At 35.7% G+C, this 21,935-nt stretch overlaps 3 protein-coding genes across 4 annotated transcripts; all 3 read left to right on the top strand.

Moving 5' to 3' along the window:
• Positions 1-1,544: 1,544 nt before the first annotated feature.
• Positions 1,545-3,763, top strand: LOC110685737 (zinc finger MYM-type protein 1-like). The gene is made up of 2 exons (XM_021862258.1): positions 1,545-3,293; positions 3,335-3,763. Exons 1-2 carry the CDS (start codon positions 1,545-1,547, stop codon positions 3,761-3,763), a joined length of 2,178 nt encoding a protein of 725 aa, XP_021717950.1.
• Positions 3,764-7,367: 3,604 nt separating this feature from the next.
• LOC110686215 lies at positions 7,368-12,120 on the top strand. The gene is made up of 4 exons (XM_021862819.1): positions 7,368-7,913; positions 9,825-10,433; positions 10,806-10,981; positions 11,288-12,120. The coding sequence occupies exons 1-4, from the start codon at positions 7,909-7,911 to the stop codon at positions 11,905-11,907; spliced, it is 1,410 nt and encodes a 469-aa protein (XP_021718511.1). The 5' UTR covers positions 7,368-7,908; the 3' UTR covers positions 11,908-12,120.
• A 345-nt stretch (positions 12,121-12,465) lies between these two features.
• Positions 12,466-18,481, top strand: LOC110686213 (dolichyl-diphosphooligosaccharide--protein glycosyltransferase 48 kDa subunit-like). 2 transcript variants are annotated; one of them, XM_021862817.1, is made up of 13 exons: positions 12,466-12,901; positions 13,063-13,202; positions 13,606-13,731; positions 13,848-13,901; positions 13,997-14,110; positions 15,506-15,561; positions 15,657-15,698; positions 16,745-16,820; positions 16,919-16,990; positions 17,073-17,198; positions 17,294-17,401; positions 17,831-17,914; positions 18,006-18,481. In XM_021862817.1, the coding sequence occupies exons 1-13, from the start codon at positions 12,634-12,636 to the stop codon at positions 18,051-18,053; spliced, it is 1,314 nt and encodes a 437-aa protein (XP_021718509.1). In that variant the 5' UTR covers positions 12,466-12,633; the 3' UTR covers positions 18,054-18,481. The 2 variants fall into 2 exon arrangements, with proteins under 2 accessions (XP_021718509.1, XP_021718510.1); XM_021862818.1 differs by having other exon boundaries at positions 12,467-12,901; positions 17,297-17,401.
• The last annotated feature ends 3,454 nt before the right edge of the window (positions 18,482-21,935 follow it).

The raw sequence follows: 21,935 nt of genomic DNA, 5'->3' as shown, positions 1-21,935 counted from the left end.
TTTAAATTTTTTTAAGAACCTTATTACCCAGTTACTTTTATTCTTACAAAATTACCCATAAACTATAAATAGTTATCCATAAACTATTAAAAGTTACCCATAGTGTCACAAAATTTACCCATATTGCTTTTCTTTTTCTTCTTGCCAAACAGTATATTACTGCACACAGTGGCGGACTTGGGCTTAGACCTGGTGGGTCAAGTGACTCACCAGGCCCAAAAAAAAATTTTAAGTTATTTTTAAAAAAAAAAAAAAATAAAAAAAAAAAATCAGAGGAGACTTCAAGCCCTAGCCTCTTCGTGCTCTTCGTGACTTCGCCTTCTCCGCCATTCTTCTCTTCGTGACTTCGCCTTCTCCGCCATTCTTAATCGCCTCATCTCCATTCTTCTCTTCGTGACTTCGCCTAATCGCCTCATCTCCATTCTTCTCTTCGTGACTTCGCGTGACTTCGCCTCTTCGCTCATCTCCATTCTTCTCTTCATGACTTCGCCTCTTCGCTTCGTCCCAGCCAGGCAGCCACCGTTCTCTTCGCCTAATCGCCTGGTAGTCGGACGTCGGTGACTCGGTGGTCGTGACTCGTGGACTCCGTCCTCTTCGTGAAATCGCTACTCGAAACGTCGGTGCTAGTAAGTTGATTTCTAATTTTTATTTTTAATTTCTAATCTTCAAATTAATTCAGTCTAATTTGTTAATTTTATTAAACTTTGGTTTAAACTTTGGTTGATTTGTTAATTTGTAGTTGGCTGTGCTGCTGAATTGGCGAATTGATGTCTTGCTGAGTGCGTGCCTCGGTGCCTGAGACTTGAGTGCTGCCGACTGTCGTGCTGCGGTGCTGGTCGACTGCCCGTGGCCCTATTGTAGTGCTGCTCCGCCTGCTCCGCTGCTCGCCTCCGCCTAGCAAGGTAGGTAATCAACTAATCATCAATTGATTTTTTTTGTGAAATCTGTTTTGTGTAATTGTGTTTTGTGTAATTGAAATCTCTTGAACTTATTAGTTATTACTTATGTGAAATCTGTTTTGTGTAATTGTGTTTTGTGTAATTGTGTTTTGTGCAATTGTGTTTTGTGTAATTGAAATCTCTTGAACTTATTAGTTATTACTTATGTGAAATCTGTTTTGTGTAATTGTGTTTTGTGTAATATGTTTATGTGATTATGTCATTATGTGAAATTGCTTGATTTAGACCATTTAGTTGAATATTTATTCAAATAACTTTTCTGGGGAATATTGCTTGATTTAGTTCAATATTTATTCAAATTTCAGAATGAAGAGAAAACATACTCCAAATGAAATGCAAAACATTACTAGCTTCTTTGCTAAAAAGAATCCTACTCCAACTTCTCTTCCACATCCAACACAAAATGAACAAACTATAACTCCACCTCAATAAAGTGAGCAACTTTCATCTCCATCTCATTATTCAACTCAAAATTCCCCTCAAAATGAACAAGGCCAATGTTCTCCTAATGCCCCAATCTTTGGAGAAAGATTAAGTGAACATGAATTTGCTAATCTTCCACAAGATCCAGGAAAGAGGAGAAAAATGAGTCAATTTCATAAAGATGATAGAGATTTAGTGAGAAGAATTTACATTCAAAGAAAGCCTTGTCAGCCCAAAGACTTTACATTTCCTCAAACTTCTATTTTTGGCAAAAATCGTCGCTTTTGTGCTAAGTGGTTTGATACTTGGACTTGGCTTGAGTATAGTGTGGAAAAGGATGCTGCCTATTGTTTCCCTTGTTATCTATTCAAGGATGAAAATGCCTTTGGAGGTGATTCTTTTGTTAGTGATGGTTTCAAATCATGGAATCGATCGGATTTAATAAGAAAACATGTCGGTAAACACTTGAGTGCACATAATAATGTTGTTTTAGCTATGGATTTGTTCAAGAAACAAGATTCAAGCATCACACAAGCCTTAACAAAACAAACCGCTGAGAGTACAAATGCATATAGGACGCGACTTGAAGCTTCAATTGAATCTATCCAATGGCTTTTACTCCAAGGGTTGCCTTTCCGTGGTCATGATGAAAAAGAAAGTTCCTTAAGAAGAGGTAACTTTCTTTCACTTTTATCCCTTATTTCCAAAGGTAATCCTGAATATTCTAAAGTTGTTTTCAAAAATGCTCCTAGTAATTGTCAACTTACTTCTCCTAAAGTCCAAAAAGATATCATAAATGCATGTGCAAAAGAGACCACTAAAGCAATGCTTGAAGATATTGATGGTGGTTTATTTTCTATCCTTGCTGATGAGTCCGCTGATGTTTCTGACAAGGAACAATTGGCTCTTTGTTTGAGATATCTTAATAGAAAGGGAGAAGTGTGTGAGCGTTTACTTGGTATTGTGCATGTTGTAAACACTGCTTCTTTGACTCTCAAAACTGCTATTGAATCCTTATTAATGGAGCATTCTTTGTCTTTCTCTCAAGTACGGGGTCAGGGTTATGATGGGGCAAGTAATATGCAAGGTTCTATTAATGGCCTTAGGACTCTTATAGAGAATGAGTGTAAAGAAGCTTATTTTGTCCACTGCTTTGCTCACCAACTTCAATTAACTCAAGTTGCACTTGCTAAAAAGAATTCAGATTGTGCTTGGTTATTTGTTGATGTACTTGCACCTCTCTTGAATTTTGTGGGGGATTCACCAAAAAGGAAAGAGTTTCTTCGTGAAAATCAAGCTCAAAGAGTGGTGGATGCATTGTCTCTAGGTGAACTTGAAACGGGTTCAGGTTTAAATCAAGAACGTGGATTAGGTAGACCTTGTGATACTCGTTGGGGATCTCACTTCAAGACAATCTTGAATGTACTTGATTTATTCCCTGTAATCCTTGGTTCTCTTGAGGATATTGCAAAAGTATCTGATACAATAGATTCTAATAGAGCTCAAACACTTACAAATCTTCTGATGTCCTTTGATTTTGTGTTCGTGGCACACTTGATGGTTAGTATATTTGCGATAACAAATGCTTTGAATGTGGCCTTACAAAAGCACGATCAAGACATTGTGAATGCAATGGCCATGGTTAATGTAACCAAGACTAATTTGCAAAAAATGAGAGATGAAGGATGGGATTCTCATATGGAAAAGGTAATTTCTTTTATTGGTGACTATGACATTGCAGTTCCAGATATGGAGGCTAAATATGTTGTTCCCGGGAGGAGGTTGTTTAGAGGTAAATGCCCACAAGTGTCTAATCTACATCATTTTCGAGTTGAAGTTTTTTTTGGTGTCATTGATCTTCAATTGCAAGAACTTGAAAATCGATTTCCCGAAATAACTAAAGAACTACTTGTGTGTATGTCTTGTTTGAGTCCTGTGGATCGTTTTCTAAGTTTGATAAGGAAAAATTGATTAAGCTTGCAAAATTCTATCCTAATGAATTTCCAAGTTCAGAATTGATAGTCTTTGGTCATACACTTGATAGTTACATTTGTTCTGTTAGAGGAGATGAAAGGTTTTGGAATTTGAAGGGTCTTAGTGATCTTTCAATCAAATTGGTTGAAACGGGATTGTCTGAAACTCATGATAGGGTCTATTTACTTTTGAAGTTGGTGTTGCTTCTTCCTGTCGCAACGGCAAGTGTGGAAAGAGTATTTTCTGGCATGAAGCAAGTGAAAGACAAACTACGAAATAGCATGGGAGATCAAATGTTGAATGATTGTTTAATTACTTATTTGGAGAATGATTTGTTTTTTAATGTTAGCATGGAAGATATCATGAATCGATATCAAAACATGAAAACTCGTCGAGAACTATTTTAATAAGTTTGCATTACTATTTAGTTGTCTTTTGTAGTATTATATGAACATTTGGTTGTATTTTGTACTATTTGAATATTTGGATGTATTTTTTAGTACTATTATTTGGTTGTTTGGTAAATTTTTTTTTTTACATATTTGATTATCGATTGTGACTCACCAGTCGGAAGATCCTGGGTCCGCCACTGACTGCACATCGATTTTTTAAATATATTTGTCTTTCTAAAAACAAAACTAAATTTGTGCATACAGATGACCACATTGATGAGGAGAAAGATAACAAGAGCAAGTGGGAAATTTTACCAAATAAGGTATAGACCAATCTTTTAGAAACATCCACTTTAAATAAACCGAATCGCTAAACACCACGCTGCAAAATTGATCAAAATGCCGACATTTCATGTGAAGGGACCATTATGCCCTTACTCATTCCAATTCATTCTACCTAAATTTTCTCTCTTCTAATTCATCTCACCACCACCTGAGCCACCGTAGCAACCAAGACCATCACTGACCGTACCTCCAGTGACCATCAAGATTGAACCATTAAACCACCACCACCCTAAACCATAAAATAAAAACATTAACAATTATAACAATAATCAAATTAATAATTATTATTATGATAACAATCACATAAATAATAATAATTTAATAATAATGTTAAAAAAAAAAAAACCAAAAACTGACACCCAAAATCGGCATGCACCACGTCCCTTCCTTCACCGCCGCCCTGTACATTGCCGCCGACTCTTGAAATGGGAGTGGTGGTGGTGGTGGCCTAGTGGGGTGAGAAGGGTGGTAAGGGTTGGGTTATGAGAGAGATTGTGGTGAGAGAAGTGGTGGTGGTGGTTAGGTGATGTGAGAGAAGATGGATGTGGTTTGTAAGGGTATTGATGTTCATTCACTGATTTTGTTGGGGTTTTGATAAATTTTGTTGGCAATATTTAACAACCCTAAGGATGGAAAAAGATAGCTAGTAAGTTTGTTGAAATAATACTTGTACCAAGTAAAAAGTAAATGCAAATGAGGTTGTGAAACAATAAAGTCTCATGTCAAACTATAAAGTGTTGTAAATAATATTCATATTCCTATACAGTTACCAATTGGTTGTTGGTGCAGTGCAGTGGTGATTGAGCTGCTTTTGGTAGGGAGGATCACGTGTTTGATCCCCTGTAATAATAATTGGGAAGGGACTGAAACCTAACCACCTAGAACTGAGCTCGAGTCCGGATTAACTCAAAGGGTGAATCGAAGTGGAGCACCAAAAAAAAAATATTCCTGTACAGTTGAAAAAGACAAGTATTTTAATTACTTCTCTGTTTTTCTAACCGAATCACTATTCTAAATTGACACAAACATCACTTTTTATTTATTTATTTATTTTATTGTTTGTTTCATATTTTTCTCCTTATATGGTCCCTATTCTTATTTTATTTTTATTTTTTAAAAAAAATCCAACCTTTGCTATATTACATTCGATTAAATTAAAATTTAAATCTAACGAAAAAAATAGTTAATCAGTAATAACAATCCTTAAAAATTTGATTGAAATATATCATATTTATACATATATTGCAAATATATTGTCATGTATCATACATATACATGTTCCATGTATACGTCTATTGACCCATACATGTTTGCGTATCTTAAATTTATAAATCAAGATGTTTTCATGTGTTAAGTAATTTAATTGTTTTTTTCATCTTTTAATTGAAAAATATAACAACTATTTTTAGGAATGATGTGGGGACAATTGATCTAATTAACTTGAATATGGCTCCGCCTATGTGAACAAGGGTGATTAGGGTATTTTATCTGTAAACACAAACAAAAAAAGAATAAAGCATACCAAATAAGTAAAGTGTGAGAGTGAGGGATAGCTCAAGTGGTTAGACTTTCCCTCCCGGTTCCACGAGATTATGGGATCGATTCTCACCCTCGTCCTTGTGGCTCTCTAAACACCAACAAAATAAGTAAAGCGTGCAATTAATATGCAATTTTTTTTTGATTGGTAAGGAGAAGGGTTCTACCGGGTCGGAACCTCTCACAGGTCCTCCCGGGCCGAATTAGCGGGCTAGACACTTTAGAAGTGGGGGGGATGGGTATGGGAATCCCCACCCCAAAGTGCCTCTAGTGGGGTTTAATAAGTAAAGTGTAAGAGAAAAAAAAAAGTAAGGAGTATGATCTGTTATTTGCTAACAAACCCCAATTACTTAATACAGTACTATGTACTTTACTTTGTCAAACTCACCTTCTTCAATCTACATATAGGTTAAAGGAAAATTACACTTTGGTGTCCTAAGGTTCAAGTAAATTCCACTTTGGTGACCCATGATTTTAATATTCCCACTCTAAAGTCCTGTCATTAGATAATTATTCAAATTTAGTTATCAAGTACTAACCTCGTCACATTCTCCGTTAAACTAAAACCATACAATTATATTAATGTCTCTATTCCCTAAAAAAAAAAAAAAGGGTCTCTAAATTTGCCCTCAAAACCCATTTCCCTCATCTCTCTCAGAATTCCCTCTCATAATTCTCCTCTTTTTCATATGTCAAATTGTTTAACATGATCATATTATATGAGCTACAATGATGAGAGAAGAAGTTCCACTACTATTGGTTCATGTATATATGGGCATCTCTTTTTTATATGTCAAATTGTGATTATGTTTTTATGCTAATATGTGGCTTTACTGCTTTAGTTTAATAAAAAATAATGATATTTTTCAAAAAAAAAAAAAAAAAAAAAGAGAATGTAAGATGTAACAACGTTAACTATTAAGCACTAATATTGAACAATTATCTAATGGCAGGATTGACAGGATACTAAAGTGGGAATATTAAAACCATGGGTCACCAAAATAAAATTTATTTAAACCTTGGGACATCAAAGTGTAAATTTTCCTAGGTTAGGTTAATGCACTTAAAAAAATAAATGAAGTGAGTACTCCGTACTTAGTAGCAAACGGAGTATAACATAAGAAGTGAGTTTTTTTTACTCCCTTCGTTCTATTTTGTTTGTTACTTTTGCCATTTTGGGTGCCCCTAAATATTTGTCACATTTCATATTTTCATAATTATTAAGATACATAAAAAGACTTTTATACCTTCATTTTTTTTTGTCCTTATTAAGTCCTCTTCTTATTTTACCCTAACATTTGCCATAAAAATTACACCAACTTTTGACTAATTTAATGTTTTACACTCTTGAATCTATCAATTTCTCTTTCCCATGTACTTTAATTACTTTTTTAATTGGAAAAATCTCTTTCCCATGCACTTTTATTACTTTATTGGTTGAGTATTTCACTTTCCCATATACTTTAATTACTTCACATTCTCCACCTTAATTCCCGTAATTTTCCTTCAAAAGTGACAAACAAAAGGGGACGGAGAGAGTATTAAATTTGAGCGTTAAGAGTGTCGTTAGTTGAAACAAAGTGACACATAAGGTCATAAGGCACGTTAATAATTTATGAATTATGCATGAACATTATTTTCAAATTGTAACATGTGCCAACACTATGTTTGGTCGAACTGCTTGTCAACTGACTCCTCCTAACCAACAAAATTTATCAAGGGCTCAATGTGCCATAATTAGGCTCCATTTATGAATCTATGCAAAATTCATCTTCTTAGCCCATTTCAAGCACCAAATATGGGCTTGCACGGTTCGACCAATGCTCAACTTGAATTTGTACTCCGTAATTTCTTTCATCAATCAAATAAATAAAGACAAGCAACTAGCGTTCATCGATAAACTCCCAAATAGCGCGTTTATCGGGACAAGTGGGCAACGACTAATAACGATATTCAATTCAACGGTTCAACCCCTCCCACTCCGACGACTTTTCTCAATTTCCATCAAATATCCCAGAAAATACTCTTCACAATTACGGAGTACTCCATAATTTTCAATCATCAAGTAGTACAAAAACCCAAAAAAATTAAAAAAAAAGTGTCACAAATCTTGTACTTCATTTCCCCAAAATTTCAAATCTAATGGATGATTATTATATTTACTCAAAAATCATGTTCAGAACCCAAAACGACTGAGTTTTTGGGTCTCCAAAGAACTGTTTAGATCCCCTTTTCATATCGTTTCTTCATCACCATTACCATTTCCGTATCTGGGCACCATGAAGTAAGTTCAAATCTAATATCCTTTTAGTTTTTTTCATATTATTATGTAATCCCACTATTATATTGCTGTTACTTATTGAATCGTTTGCTTTTTTGGTCTAGACTAGATTTAGTTGTAGGTTACTCGTTGTTGCACGTACGGCAGTAGGGTTCTGATTAGACTGCTGGTATGGCAACTAAAAAAAACCCTTTTCATTTAATATTGTAGTTTATTGATCCGGCATTGAGAAAATCGTGATACAGTAAGCAGTGTTTTAGATTAGCCTTTCTGATAGATTATGTAGGGAAACAGTGTGATGCACATGATGATGTGTAAAAAAAAAAAAAAAAAGGAAGTAACTTTAAAGTACTGTATGTCAATATTAGATTAGTAGGCATCACTTAAACACTAGACATGTTAACAACATGAAGAATGAACACTGATTTCTGTCTGGAATTAATTGTTATGTATACTACATTAGAATGCGGGAAAAGTTGTCACATTTTTTACTTGTACAAAGTTAATGGCTCGTTGAATTTCATGGTTTACATGATTGGGAAATGGGTATGGATAGAAATGACACAAATTTGTCACATTTCTTACAAAGTTAATGGCTTGTTGAATTTCATGGTTTATATGATTGGGAAATGGAAATAGATAGAAATGACACAAATGTTATTAATGGTCTTTTTGTAATGCCATGTAGGAGTATATTCTAAATAAAGAGGGATTGGGAAAATGTGATAACGATTTCTAAATAGAGGGAGTACATATACACTAATGTTGGGAATTTGGGCTTATTGGAGTGACTGAATTGTGAGCTTGAGTTAGGCCTATTTTGGCTTGGTTCTGAGCCTTTCAACTGCTAAAATACAAGCTGCAGGCCTGCAGCAATATATTACCTCAATCTATAACATTCATGTTGCGAAATGATATACTAATGTTTGAGTTCCTTATATATATTTGATGAATATGAATCACATCACATGTGTCTTTTCCATGGAGCTAGAGTTTTAAGTCCCAATGCTGTAGTTGCTCTCATGCCATTTGAAATATGGGTTTGTTATGGGTTTGTGCCGCACCCATCAATAGGTAAGAGAGTCCACCTTCATAAGACTAAAGGAGGTTTCATCCCAAAACCATATGAAAATAAATTTAGCATCTCGTTAGCCTTATAAAGTGATTACTTTTTATAGGACTTAAGTCACAACACATTTTATTTAACAATTATAACCAAACCTTTATAAGGTGTTTAACTGCTTACAACTCTTTTGGGTCAAGCTGAGGTATGCTTTTAAAGTCTCTAGTTGAATTCGAGTTCATGCTCTCCTTCATCCTTACTTGAGTCAAGTTTTTGACTGGACTGAGTCAAACTTGAGCTCATGAAACAGCCCAAACAGGTTTGGCTTGTTATCCTGACTGAGCATGCTGCTGCTCTTGGCTTACTGGCTAGAGCAACTTTATAATAGAATCTTATCTTGGAACTGATAAGATTCATACCCTTATCTGAATGTCATCATTTGTTTTCGCTCTTGATTATAAGCTTGGCATCACAGCGGATTTAAATAAGTTATTAGACTTATCACGGTAAATTATATATGTTTGTTGCAGAAAATGTGCAGTACTATTTAGCATGATTTTCTGATGCTGCAAGAAACCTGCCATTGGCATCTATCCTATGTTTGTTGCTTACTCTGTAGTAAATTTCCTGTTTCCCATTTTCATTTTTGTAAAAATGGTCATTGAGTTCCTTTTGTAGCATGGTAATATGTAGCATTTTTTCATCCTTGCTGTGGCTGGTTCTTAGTTCTTCTACAGTTATGCAATAACACCTGGTGACATATATACCCTTGCCACTTCGTTGTCTTAAATATTTTTCTTCTTTTCTTGCTTTGACTTATGTAACATCCTGAAATTGGATTGTGTTTGCAGAGGAAGAAAGATCTTTGGGATATCTCTCTCCCTTATTCTCATCAATATGGCTGCTGTAATGGAAAAGGCTGATGAAAATTTACTCCCTTCTGTGTACACTGAAGTTAGTCAAGCTTTTAATGTTGGGCCTGCTGATCTGGGGTATCTGACATTTGTCAGAAACTTTGTGCGAGGATTGGCATCCCCTTTGGCTGGGATACTTGTCATCAACTATGACCGTCCAGCAATACTTGCAATGGGAACCCTCTTTTGGGCAGTATCAACTGCAGCTGTGGGTGTAAGCCAGCGATTTATGCAAGTTGCTTTCTGGAGGGCTGTCAATGGCTTTGGTCTAGCAATCGTGATACCAGCACTCCAATCGTTCATAGCAGACAGCTATTTAGAAGGTGTAAGAGGGACAGGTTTTGGGATGCTCAGCTTTGTTGGTAGTTTTGGTGGAATTGGAGGTGGTGTTGTGGCGACAGTCATGGCTGGTCACGAATTCTGGGGTGTACCTGGCTGGAGAGTCGCTTTTATCATGATGGCTAGTTTGAGTATGAAGATTGGCTTACTTGTTTTCCTGTTTGTTGAAGACCCGAGAAAGATTTCCTCTTCTGAAGCTTCTGATAGGTAACATTACTTTCTTGAATTTTTTTTCTTCTTTTTTTTTTTGTCTTTTTGTTTTTTTTTTTGTTTTTTTTTTTAAATTTTTTTTTTTTTTTTTAATCATTCCTGCCTTCCTAATCACCCGTATCACATCCATGTAAATTCAGGTCATTTCTGTTGCATTTCAGAGACTTTGTGCCTTAATGTGGCTTCTAGATTTGTTTTATTAAGTCTGAGGGTGGAGGGGGCATGACTGACAATATGTTTTCATTAATGTACTTTGAACTTGTAATTAACGAGGAGACATTCTACCGTAGTATTATGTTACCAGCACATTATCTCCTTAAACTTCCATGTCTGAGTTCTTTGAAGTTCATATCTGTTTTTTTGATGCAGGAATGCTTTGATTGGTAAATATGGTGGAAGTTCAAAATCCATTTGGAATGAGTCATTGATAGCAATGAAAGCTGTTATGAAGGTTCAAACATTTCGGGTTATTGTTTTGCAGGGCCTAATGGGTTCACTACCATGGACAGCCATGGTGTTTTTTACCATGTGGTTTGAATTGATTGGTGAGCATGTTTTAAGAACTCCATAATTTAATATTGTAATCTAATTACATGATGCATCCTTGATGAGATTAATGACATCTATCAACAATTTAATACAAAGGTATTGATAGAAATAATAGAATAATAGGAGGAAGTATATACGAAGTATTTTACATATTTCCTTCAATTACTTCATTATTCTATCTGTTTCACCTCCGTTTTTGCTTACTAAGTGGCTCTACAAATTTCTACTTCTATGGAAAATCAAGCGCTAGTTCTGATGAACATGCAGCTAACTAGGACTTTTATTTATATTTGTGCCTCCAGGGTTTGATCATAATTCTTCAGCAGGGCTCCTTAGTCTCTTTGCTTTTGGATCTGCAAGTGGCGCCGTCCTTGGTGGGATGATTGCTGACCGGATAACGTGTTTCTATCCTTATTCCGGCAGAATAATGTGTGCTCAATTCAGTGCATCCATGGGCATCCCATTCTCGTGGTTCCTCCTCACAGTGATTCCTCAGTCTGTGAACAGTTGGTATATTTATGCAACCACTCTATTCTTCATGGGCCTGATCATCAGCTGGAATGGAGCTGCTGCAAATGCACCCATGTTCTCTCAAGTGGTGCCTGCTAAGCACAGGACAATGATATACTCTTTTGATCGTGCATTTGAGGGCTCCTTCTCTTCCTTTGCTGCACCACTGGTTGGAATACTCTCGGAGAAGATATATGGGTACAATTCAAAATCTGTCCATCCTGGTGGAGGGTCGACTCAAGAGGCCTATGCGTTGTCCCGTGGACTTCTAACAATGATGGTTGTTCCATTTGGTTTATGCTGCTTGTTTTATACACCATTGTATTGTGTATTTAAGCAGGACCGTGAGAGGGCTAGGCTAGCTAGTTTAAGGGAGGAAGTTGCTCTTAGTTCAGCAGTTGACAAGGAGTGATCTATCTTTTCTCTGAAGAATTTGTTCTTAAGAGCTAGGTCATGCTAGTATTTTCGACTCAAGGATAATGCTCTTTTTGCTAGAATTACACCACACGAATTTGGAGGTGCCTGCAAATATCCACGAGATACCACTCTAGCTAGTAGCTACAAAATGTAAAATGCTCCTCTTGTACACTAATTCAATTGATTGGCCTACAAGGCCAAAATACAACTTTGTGAAGTTTTTATTGTTTTTTATTATATAGGTGGAAAAAACAACTATAACCTCAACAAAATTGCTTTAAATCAAATCAATCAAAAAGTACCATTATTGTTTCATATAAGTAATTATATAAGATAACACATTTTGAAATATTTGAATGCTAATGCCTAATCTAATTTTAAATTTTAATGTTATTTTCTTAATCAAATTATAAGTACGAATCTTCATAATACCATGTAAAGATATAAATTACTTCGTATTATATCTATCTATACGATTATACTAAAATTATTCACATGACCCACCATATGTTATGTAATTAACTCAAATAAGCCTAACGCAAAGAAAACATATCCTAATTTTAATCTCTAAGCCGGTAAGTGGTTACTGGTTAGGTAGTTACACTCCGAGAAGACGACCAGCACAAGCTCGGTCAAGCTCTCTATTTCGGTATTTCCAACTTAACCAAAACCTCTCTTTTCCAGATCTCTGCGCATGTAATCAAAACTTAAAACCCTAACTATGGCGAAACTCCTCTGCATCTTCACCATTTTCTCTCTCCTCATCTCACTCTCAACCGCCTTCGATCCAGTCAAGCCGACCGATCGAAAGATCCTCGTCATTCTAGAAGACGCGTCTTACAAATCTTCTCACTCAATTTACTTCAATTCTCTGCAATCTCGTGGTTACAACCTAGATTTCAAGCTTTCAGATGATCGCAAAATCGCTCTTCAACGTTATGGTCATTACTTGTACGACGGCCTCATTCTCTTCTCTCCTTCTGCTGATAGTAAGTTTAGCTTTTCTGTAATTTTCTCAATTTTGTTTTATTCAATTGTTTTCCGCGGCAATTTCTATTGTAAAACCTGTTGTATCATGTGCATTGTACAATCGGTTGTACCGGTTTTGAGATATGGAAGATTGATTTCTGTTTGTTATTTGTTGTGGAAGGTATTGGAGATGGATCGTTGAAGTTAAATGATGTGTTGGACTTTGTTGATTCTGGACACGATTTGATTGTTGCTGCTGATGCCAATGCATCTGATTTTATCCGTAATGTTGCCTCAGAGTGTGGTATTGATTTTGAGGATGTAAGTGTTTCTGCAGCTTAGGATAACTCGATTTTTGTTCATTTTTCGAATTTATGCATAACAGTTGGATAACTCGAGTAATTGTTTGTGGTGCATTGTGCATACTTTAAGGACATTGGTTCTGTATCAAATTTTGTCGAAACGAGGATTATTTTTTGGTAAATTTATCATTCACTAGACTAAATTTCTGTTCGATTTGGTAATTAAGCATTGGATATAGTGAGAAATGGTTTGAGATTAGAGAAACATAGAATTTTGGTATATGTTGTCTTTGCAACTCCTCTACAGTTTGAGTTTGATTAGATGGATTGATTAGCTTGGATTTCATGATTGGCTATCAATAGTGGAGTAAACCGATCATTATGTTCGTTTTTTCTTCATTTTTTTGATATTATTGGGATAGGATACAGCAGCTGTAGTTGTAGATCACACCAGCTATTCAGTATCTGAGATTGAAGGTGATCATACACTAATTGCTAGTGATGATATCATCAAATCCGATGTGATTCTTTGGAGAGAGAAGATTGAGGTCAGTTTCCGAGTCAATTTTTTTTTCTTTGATAAACATCTGTACTGTCCATTGGTTATTCCATTATTGACTGCAATAGCATACATATCTAAATTTTATCGGGCGTTATTTATTAGGCTCCTGTGCTATTTAGGGGGATTGCACACTCAGTAAATGCTGCTAGTAGTCTGGTAAGTGATGTTATCTGTTGTGGTTCATTGTTGAAGTTTAAGAGCTAAGTTGTGATGTTTCATCATGTTTCTGACAAGTTTAACTCTTAAATCAGGCATTGAAGGTTCTCTCAGCTTCTCCGGCAGCATATTCTGCTAATCCAAACAACAAGCTTTCAAAACCTCCAGCTTTGACTGGCACTTCCATCTCCCTGGTTTCAGTTGTCCAGGTTCAAAATATTGTCTCACTTACATTTTCTCTCTCCATGTTTGCATCGTATCTGAAAATAATATGCTAGGAGTAAATATGCTTTTATGACCTCTTTAGAACTTATTTTATTGGTTGGGTTGATGTGAGTTTTCTCTGATAAATCATATTTCGTACTACTAGCCTGAGCCTTTTTTATTATATAATGATAATGGAACTCGACTTTGAGCCCTTGAATCTGGGTTATGGACCAGAAAGTACTGAAGTAGAAGGGTCATGAATCATGGTCATGATTATGCTTTTTTGATTATGGCATGCAATGGTTTTTAATTCTTAAAAACTGTATTAGTCAATATCTGCAGCTCTGCTTCTTAACAATGTAACTTCGCCTTTGGTGACGCTTCTTTTATGATGCTCTTGTTAAGGTTAAACCGTTCACTAGTTAAGCATGTGTACATTTGGTGGCCAATAATATATACTCCGTAATATTCTAGTTATCTTTCAATTATCTACACGGATGGCTCAATTATATGTTCTGGTATTTGCTTTCAACTTAATAATCTAGGCTATCAATTTGACCAATAATTATGCTTGCTATCTTTCAATTATCTACAGGGCTGACTCTATTATCATGGAGGTCTTGTGCAATTTAAATAATATACCCTCAACCTCCAATGTTATGTATAATAAAAATGAAGATACGGTATAAAATGTAAAAGTTTCATCAAATTACTTGTTAGCAATATGAAGGAACTATACAATTATGCTTACATGTAAAATTAACTAAACCATACACTCAAAAAACCATATTATTTGCGATTGGAAGTAAAAAATACCGTTCATAAATATTACCCTATCAGATGCAAATGTTCTGATAAGCTTTTAGCAAAAAAAAAAAAAAAAAAAAAAAAAAGAAAAAAGGTATTAACTGATAAAGAATGGTGTAGATAATCATTCAGTATTGCATTATCAACATGAGCCAAAAGCAAAATCTAGTAGCCAAAAAGACAAAAATAGTACTCCAAACATTAATCGGTTTTATAAAGGCAGTTGAAAAATGGGGTTTGGGAGAATCGAGCCAGCGATTTTCATCGATGAAGAGGTTGTACCTTACCACTTTACCACAACTAACTGAATTTTAGCTTGACAAAGTGTATATATCCTATCTATATGTAGGCCCTAACTAACTTATGGACCCTGTGAGTTTCCACAGCCTTTTAACCGACCCTAGATATCTATATGTTATGCATGTCAGTTTATAGCTAGTGATTTCATGTGAGTGAGCCTCGTTTTGTTTTGTGCATAACGTGTCTAGTGAATTCAGTTGCTTTTACTGTAATTCATTTCCTGACATGTGCCTCAGTAATATATGTTACAATCCTTGACATTTACACGTCTTGTTGATGCAAACTTGCAGGCTAGAAACAATGCTCGAGTTCTGATTTCTGGCTCTTTGGATATGTTTAGTGACCGGTATGTGGTTTATGCATTAAGAATCTTCTATATACATAATCCCTTGTGTGTGTGTTTTATTATTATTATATTGTTTTTATTTTTGGGCGATACAGGTTTCTAAGGTCAAGTGTCCAAAAAGCTGGGACCTCATTTAAGTAAGTCCTGCTCAATTAACTTATTGCTTGGTGCCTGTTGAGTCCATATTTTTCTTTTAAGCCACCATATTTGTTGAGGTGTTAGTGATTAAATATGAAATTGAAAGAATGTCCAATATATATTAGCCGATTATCTTGCTATGTTCTTTTTCCTTTACTGACAGTCCCTTATGACGATTCATGTTAGCCGACCCCAAATTATTTTGGGACTAAGGCTTTGTTGTTGTCCAATATATATTAGCCCCTGCTAGTAATTGTTGAAGGGTCACTGGGATATGTGTAGTGGGCACTAATGGGGCAGTGGTTGTAGCATTGATGATATAAGCAGCAAAAAAGAAGAGGAAAATGTTCAATTTTTTATATTGAGGAATCTTGGAGTAAAGTGCTTGTGTATGTGCATGAGATCAAGAAATACTCGTACATCAGTGTTGGTAACTTGCTATTGGCTTCTTTCTGCAATATTTTCCTCTCTTTTCTTCTGGTGATGAGGATTTTTTGAGTTTAGCTGTCACAAGTTGAATGTGTCAGTTAGAGATGTCAGTTCTCTTTCTTTGTAAAATATGCAATGGAATGAGCGACCTTATCAGAAAGAGGAAATGGAAATGCAAGTTTGGCGCTCTCCTGTTCTTATTTTTTGTTTTATGAAGGTCTTGTCATACCATTTTGGTATTTTAGGATAAAAAAATTTGCCGTAATAGACTAATAGGTACTACTTGCATGCTACATTATTTTCATTTGGTATGCATCACGGGGGTCGAAATTTACCGGCACCTTTTTTTTTTTCCTACTCCAGTGGTTCTGTAATCTGTACACTGGATGGAAAATATCCCCTGCCTGTGGTTGCAATGATCCTCACAATCATCATGATAGTTGCCTTTCAAGATGTGGCTAGAATTAGAGCATGTTAGGTTCGACTTGAACCTTTATTTACATGGTCTTGGTCGTGTAAAAGTAAAAATGCATCCTGTTTCTAGCTTGTAATCTAGATACAATCTAAATACATTATATGTGTCAAGGAGGTGTAAGATTTGGTATTTATGCTACAGGTATGAAAAATCTGGTAATGAGCAGTTTTTAACAGAGTTAAGCAAATGGATATTCCATGAGAGGGGTCATCTAAAGGTAGGCCACCTGCATTTACTCTCTCACGACTCATGAAGTGATTATTTGCTTATATGGTATTGCCTTTTTTACTTTGATAATATTGGCTCTTAATTTAGGCTGTCAATGTTAAACATCATAAACTTGGGGAAACAAATGAACCTTCCATCTATCGCATCAAGGATGACCTGGTAATGCTTAATTTTTTAGTTATAACACCTGAACTGGTTGGGAGGGAACCAAGGGGCTCTCATAATGTTGACTTTATTTCAGGAATACTCTGTTGAGATATACGAGTGGTCTGGAACTAGCTGGGAGCCCTATGTGGCTGATGATGTGCAATTGCAGTTCTACCTGATGAGCCCCTATGTGTTAAAGACCCTATCAAAAGATAAGACGGTAATCTCATGGATTATCCGTAGCTTTGTTGGAATTTAAATTGGCTTTATTTGGTTGGTTTTATCGTATGTTCAATTGTTGGTATTTTTGGTCAGCAGGGTTTATATCACACATCATTCAAAGTTCCAGATGTTTATGGGGTTTTCCAGTTCAAGATTGAGTATCAGAGACTTGGTTATACAAGCTTGTCTCTTGCGAAACAGGTGATCATCTTTTAGTGACCCATATTAGTTTTATATTTAATATGCCCTTTCTTATAATGGGAAGGAGAATTATCTAAGCAGCTTTTACTAGTTAGAGTGGCTTTAATTTTTCATTGTTATGATAGTGGCTTGGACTAATGCCTTGTGATGTGTATGTTTATGGAAATTTTAGCATCAGATGATTCCATTGGCTGTATGGCATTTTTATATTATTTTAATAATTTTTTAGCCCATTAGCTTTGTAGTGAATTATTAGAGTGATATAACTTAGCTGCAATAAAATTAAGTACTATCTATAAACAGAAAAGAATGTCTTTAATTATATTGTTCTTGTCTGTTCAGTCATCCTCCTGCTGCATTATAGTGTGGTTGTTGTTAGTGCTGCATGCCTGCATTTACTGAAAGCAAATCAAATATTGTTAACTGCAGATTCCAGTACGTCCATACAATCATGACGAATATGAAAGATTTTTACCAGTGGCTTTTCCTTACTATGGGGCTTCATTCTCGACGGTATCCTCAAAATTTCTTACATTTTACATCTATATAAACTAGATGGCAATACTTAGAAGTAAAATTGATTGCCTGTTTCTAATGGTTGCAGATGGCTGCCTTCTTTATCTTCAGTATTCTTTACCTGTACCATAAGTAGAGCCCATCTTCAGGCTGTCACTGAGGGTATGCCCTTATTCGAGATTACAATCTTTGCTGCGAGGATCAATTCATGATTTTGTTACTTTCAATATCTGAAGCTTTGCGACATTCACAGTTACCATGATGTTTTGACAATCTAAGAAGCTGTTGGTGACCTATTTCCAATGTAGGTCCAGAAAGCTATTATAGCTAGCCGAGGTAATTAGTAATAGCTAATCAAAGATAGTTTGAAGATACCTGAAAGAGGCTGATGTAAGAGCATTTGAGTTAATCTCACTTAAATTTATTACAGATGCATTTGTAATTTAAGTGCTCTTGGGGTCCTTGCAGCCTGAATTTGATAGTATGAGGTACGCTCCTGATGAGATGGCATCCCTGCTTTTAGGAGTATCTCTTCTCCAATGGTTTTAAATCCTAATTATCTTACATAGAATTGTGATTTTATATCTCAGTTATAATGAGAAAATTAACATTATTAATTCAAGGAAAAAAAAGGTAAAAGTTAATCTATGAAAAAAAAAAGAAAAGAAAAAAAAGGCTTTTTTTTTTTTTTTTTTCCCTGACTACCACTTTAAAAAAAAACAGAAGAATTTTACCACCCAAATAAAAATAAATTGTATATTCCCACCCACTAAAGAATTTAATTCAACATTTTATCACCTATTGAACAAATTACGTTTGTGAAACTTAATTTAAGGAATTGAAAAGGTGAAGTTTAAGGGCAGAATGTTGGGAGATTTGTGGGGGAATTTTTTTTTTTTTTTTTTTTACCATATATACCTGAGTAATTCGTTTAATCACCATATACCCGTGAAAACTTTCAAATTCACTATATACCTTCAACAAAAATGTCACCAAATGACTGACTGGTGTCAACTTCGTTAGTCATTAAGGGTTAATTGTGCCACATGGCATCATGTGGTTGGTTCTTTTTTATTTTTATTTTTTTTTGAAAAAAAAGTCCTAAAAGACATAATATTTCATCAATTAAAGTCATACGACATCTACAATTGACATTTAACAATAATGAAAACAGATTTAACAAACTCAAACAGGAATTGACTGGGGAAAGACTAAGAATCCTAATTTATAGATATTACAATTCGGCACATTCTCAATTCGTTGTCTCATACGACTTTTTTAGTGGATCCGTCACCGCTTCATAATTTTGTGAATAGTAAATTCTTGTGCTGATTTCGTAACCTGCATCTGAACAATAATCAATCGTAACCCTGCACAACTGAAGATTAAATTAAGCGCGAATAAAACCTTGTCTTTCGAAAGAGATCAAAAAAACCTTGTCTTTCGAAGGAGATAAACCCTTTCTTTCGAGGGAGACATTATTATAACCTAGAACACAGAAAAACTTAAAAAATAAAATAAAAATTGGGGCTTTCCACCGGTAAAATCCGATGAAAGCCCCTTCAAAATTGACAATGAAGGCTAGAATTTAGGAGAGAGGAGAAAAAGAGGAGGCTAGGTTTTTTTTTTAGTTCTAAACTTGTGAGTTATGTGGTTGCTTCATTTTTAAATTTGTTTAATTAATTTTTAAAAATTAAAAAATTATAAAAAATTATAAAATTAAAAATCTCCCAAACCTAGCCACCATTTCCACCAACCACCCCCGCCCAAATCCAGCCCCCCTCGGTAAGCGGTCGTAGCTCCATCCATGGCGCCGACAACGCCTCTCCCTTCCCCATATCCCCTTCCTTCGAACCTCCCCCGAGCTACCACCCCGAATTTTCTCTCTCCTTTAGCTAGAGCCCAACCCCCTCCCTTCTCCGACGTCGGCACTGACCTAGCCCAGCCCACCCACCTCCCTCGCGGTTGGTGTTGCATGTCGTCCCGCCCAACCATTTTAGGGTTCCGGGTGGTGGTCTAGGGGGAGAAAGTGGGTGGAGATGGCAGGGGAGGGGTAATCGGCTTCGCCAGCGTGGGGGAAAGGGTTAGGGCGCCGCGGGAGGGGAGGGAGGTGTTTTTCGAGTGAGTGAGGGGGTTTTAAGGTGGGGGGAAAGTGGTTCTAGCCTTCTAGGAAGGGGGAGGGGCAGCGATGGCATGGGATAGGGAGAAGGAGGGCACCGTCGACGTCGGGGAAGGGACGTTGGTTGCCGACAAGGGTGGGGGCAGGTGGTTGGGCTGGGGTAGGGGTGTTGGTGGGGTGGCTGGGTTTGGGCGGGGTTGGGTTACCTTTTTTTTTTTTTCTTTTTTATTTTGTTGTTTGATTTATATAAGGAAAATTGGCTTAAAATACTACTACCTCCGTTTTTTTTAATTGACACGTTTTGACTTTAGCACTATTCACACACTCTTCTTTAACCGTGTTTTGTGCTTTATACATAATGAAAAATTAGGTTAAAATCCCGTGCAATGCACGTTTGTTAAATATTATTGACAATAATATTACAAAATATTAAGTATATAAAAGATATTCAGAAATATTTCATTTGGGTATATATGGAATATGATTGCCAAAGTGGAAAGAAAATATCATAAGGTATAAATAATTTACTTAAAAATTTTGCAAAAAAAAATAAAATAGAGAGAAGCGAAAAAGGCGGAATTTTTTTTTTTACAAGGTAATGACAAGTGTCATGGAAGGATTTGCTTTTAATATAGGTTAATAGATATAGTCATGTGGGGTTTTGTTAGATTCGTCACGATATATATTTTCAAAATATCAAATTTTCATAATTTTTGCTTATCGGTAATTAAAGATATGAATGGTTGAAGTTGTGCATTGGCAAACGTGACTAAAGAAACGTGTCAACTAAAAAGAAACGGAGGAAGTATTAACTATTAGGGTGTTTGCAAAATAATTTGATCTCAGTTATTTGCTATTAATAGTACCACCTTTTGTACTATATGTGCATGCACTACTAGAAAATAGGAAAATTCCGACGGACTGGTTCCGTCGAACACGAAATTCCGTCGGAAAAAGTGAAATTTCCGACGGATTTTTGTTCTGTCGGATGTTTCCGACGAATTCAACAATTCCTTCAGAAATCCGTTGGAAATTTCCAACAGAAATGTAATCCGTCGAAATATATGTGCTTTCTAACGGATTTTTCCGTCGTAATTTACATTTTCCGACGGGTTTATAGTCCGTCGGAAATTTTCGACAGACTTTTCCGTCAGAATATAATTTTAAAAAAATAAAATAAAACCCTTTTTACCAAACCCTAAAACGCAGCCCCTTCCCTTTTCTATTTTCGCCTCTCTTTCTCTTTCCTCTTCTCCTTCGCTGCTCTTCTCCCTTTTCTTTCTCTCCTCTTCTCCTTCTCTTTCCTTACCTTAGTCCGCCTCTTTCTTTTCTCCTCTTCTTTCACCACGACCATGACCACCAACACCCAACAACAACAACCAACATCAACATCATTAACGAAAATCGCCATCACCATCACCAACAACCAACAACAACAACGGCGACCACAACACCACTGTCATCACCAACAACCAACAACAACGGCGACCACAACACCACTTCCACTGTGTAAAAACAACACAGGCGACCCCAACAACACCACCACCGTCGCGAGAATCGTCAACCGCACAAGTATTGTAGATCTTGATTAATTTAGGTTCGATTGTAGATCTAGATTTATTTTTTAATAAATTTCTGATTTTGCTTAATTTGTCAAGTAATTGTATATTAGTTTATACATTTTTTTGGATAATTGTATAATTATTTAATTCCTTACAATTTTTGTGGTTATTTTTATTTTTATTTTTACTGAAATTCGGAATATTAGATCTACTTGTTTCGATTTTTTTTGGGTTAATCACTACAAGAAAATTGTCTTTTAGTAGCGATTGAACATTCGAATATGCACATGTGTTTGTAAAATAGTAGAGGAATCCGTATCATTTTGCAATCGATATA

Source organism: Chenopodium quinoa, unplaced genomic scaffold, assembly GCF_001683475.1.
Source record: "Chenopodium quinoa cultivar QQ74 unplaced genomic scaffold, ASM168347v1, whole genome shotgun sequence".
NCBI classification, from domain to species: Eukaryota; Viridiplantae; Streptophyta; class Magnoliopsida; order Caryophyllales; family Amaranthaceae; genus Chenopodium; species Chenopodium quinoa.
This window is presented reverse-complemented; position numbering and strand designations above follow the sequence as displayed.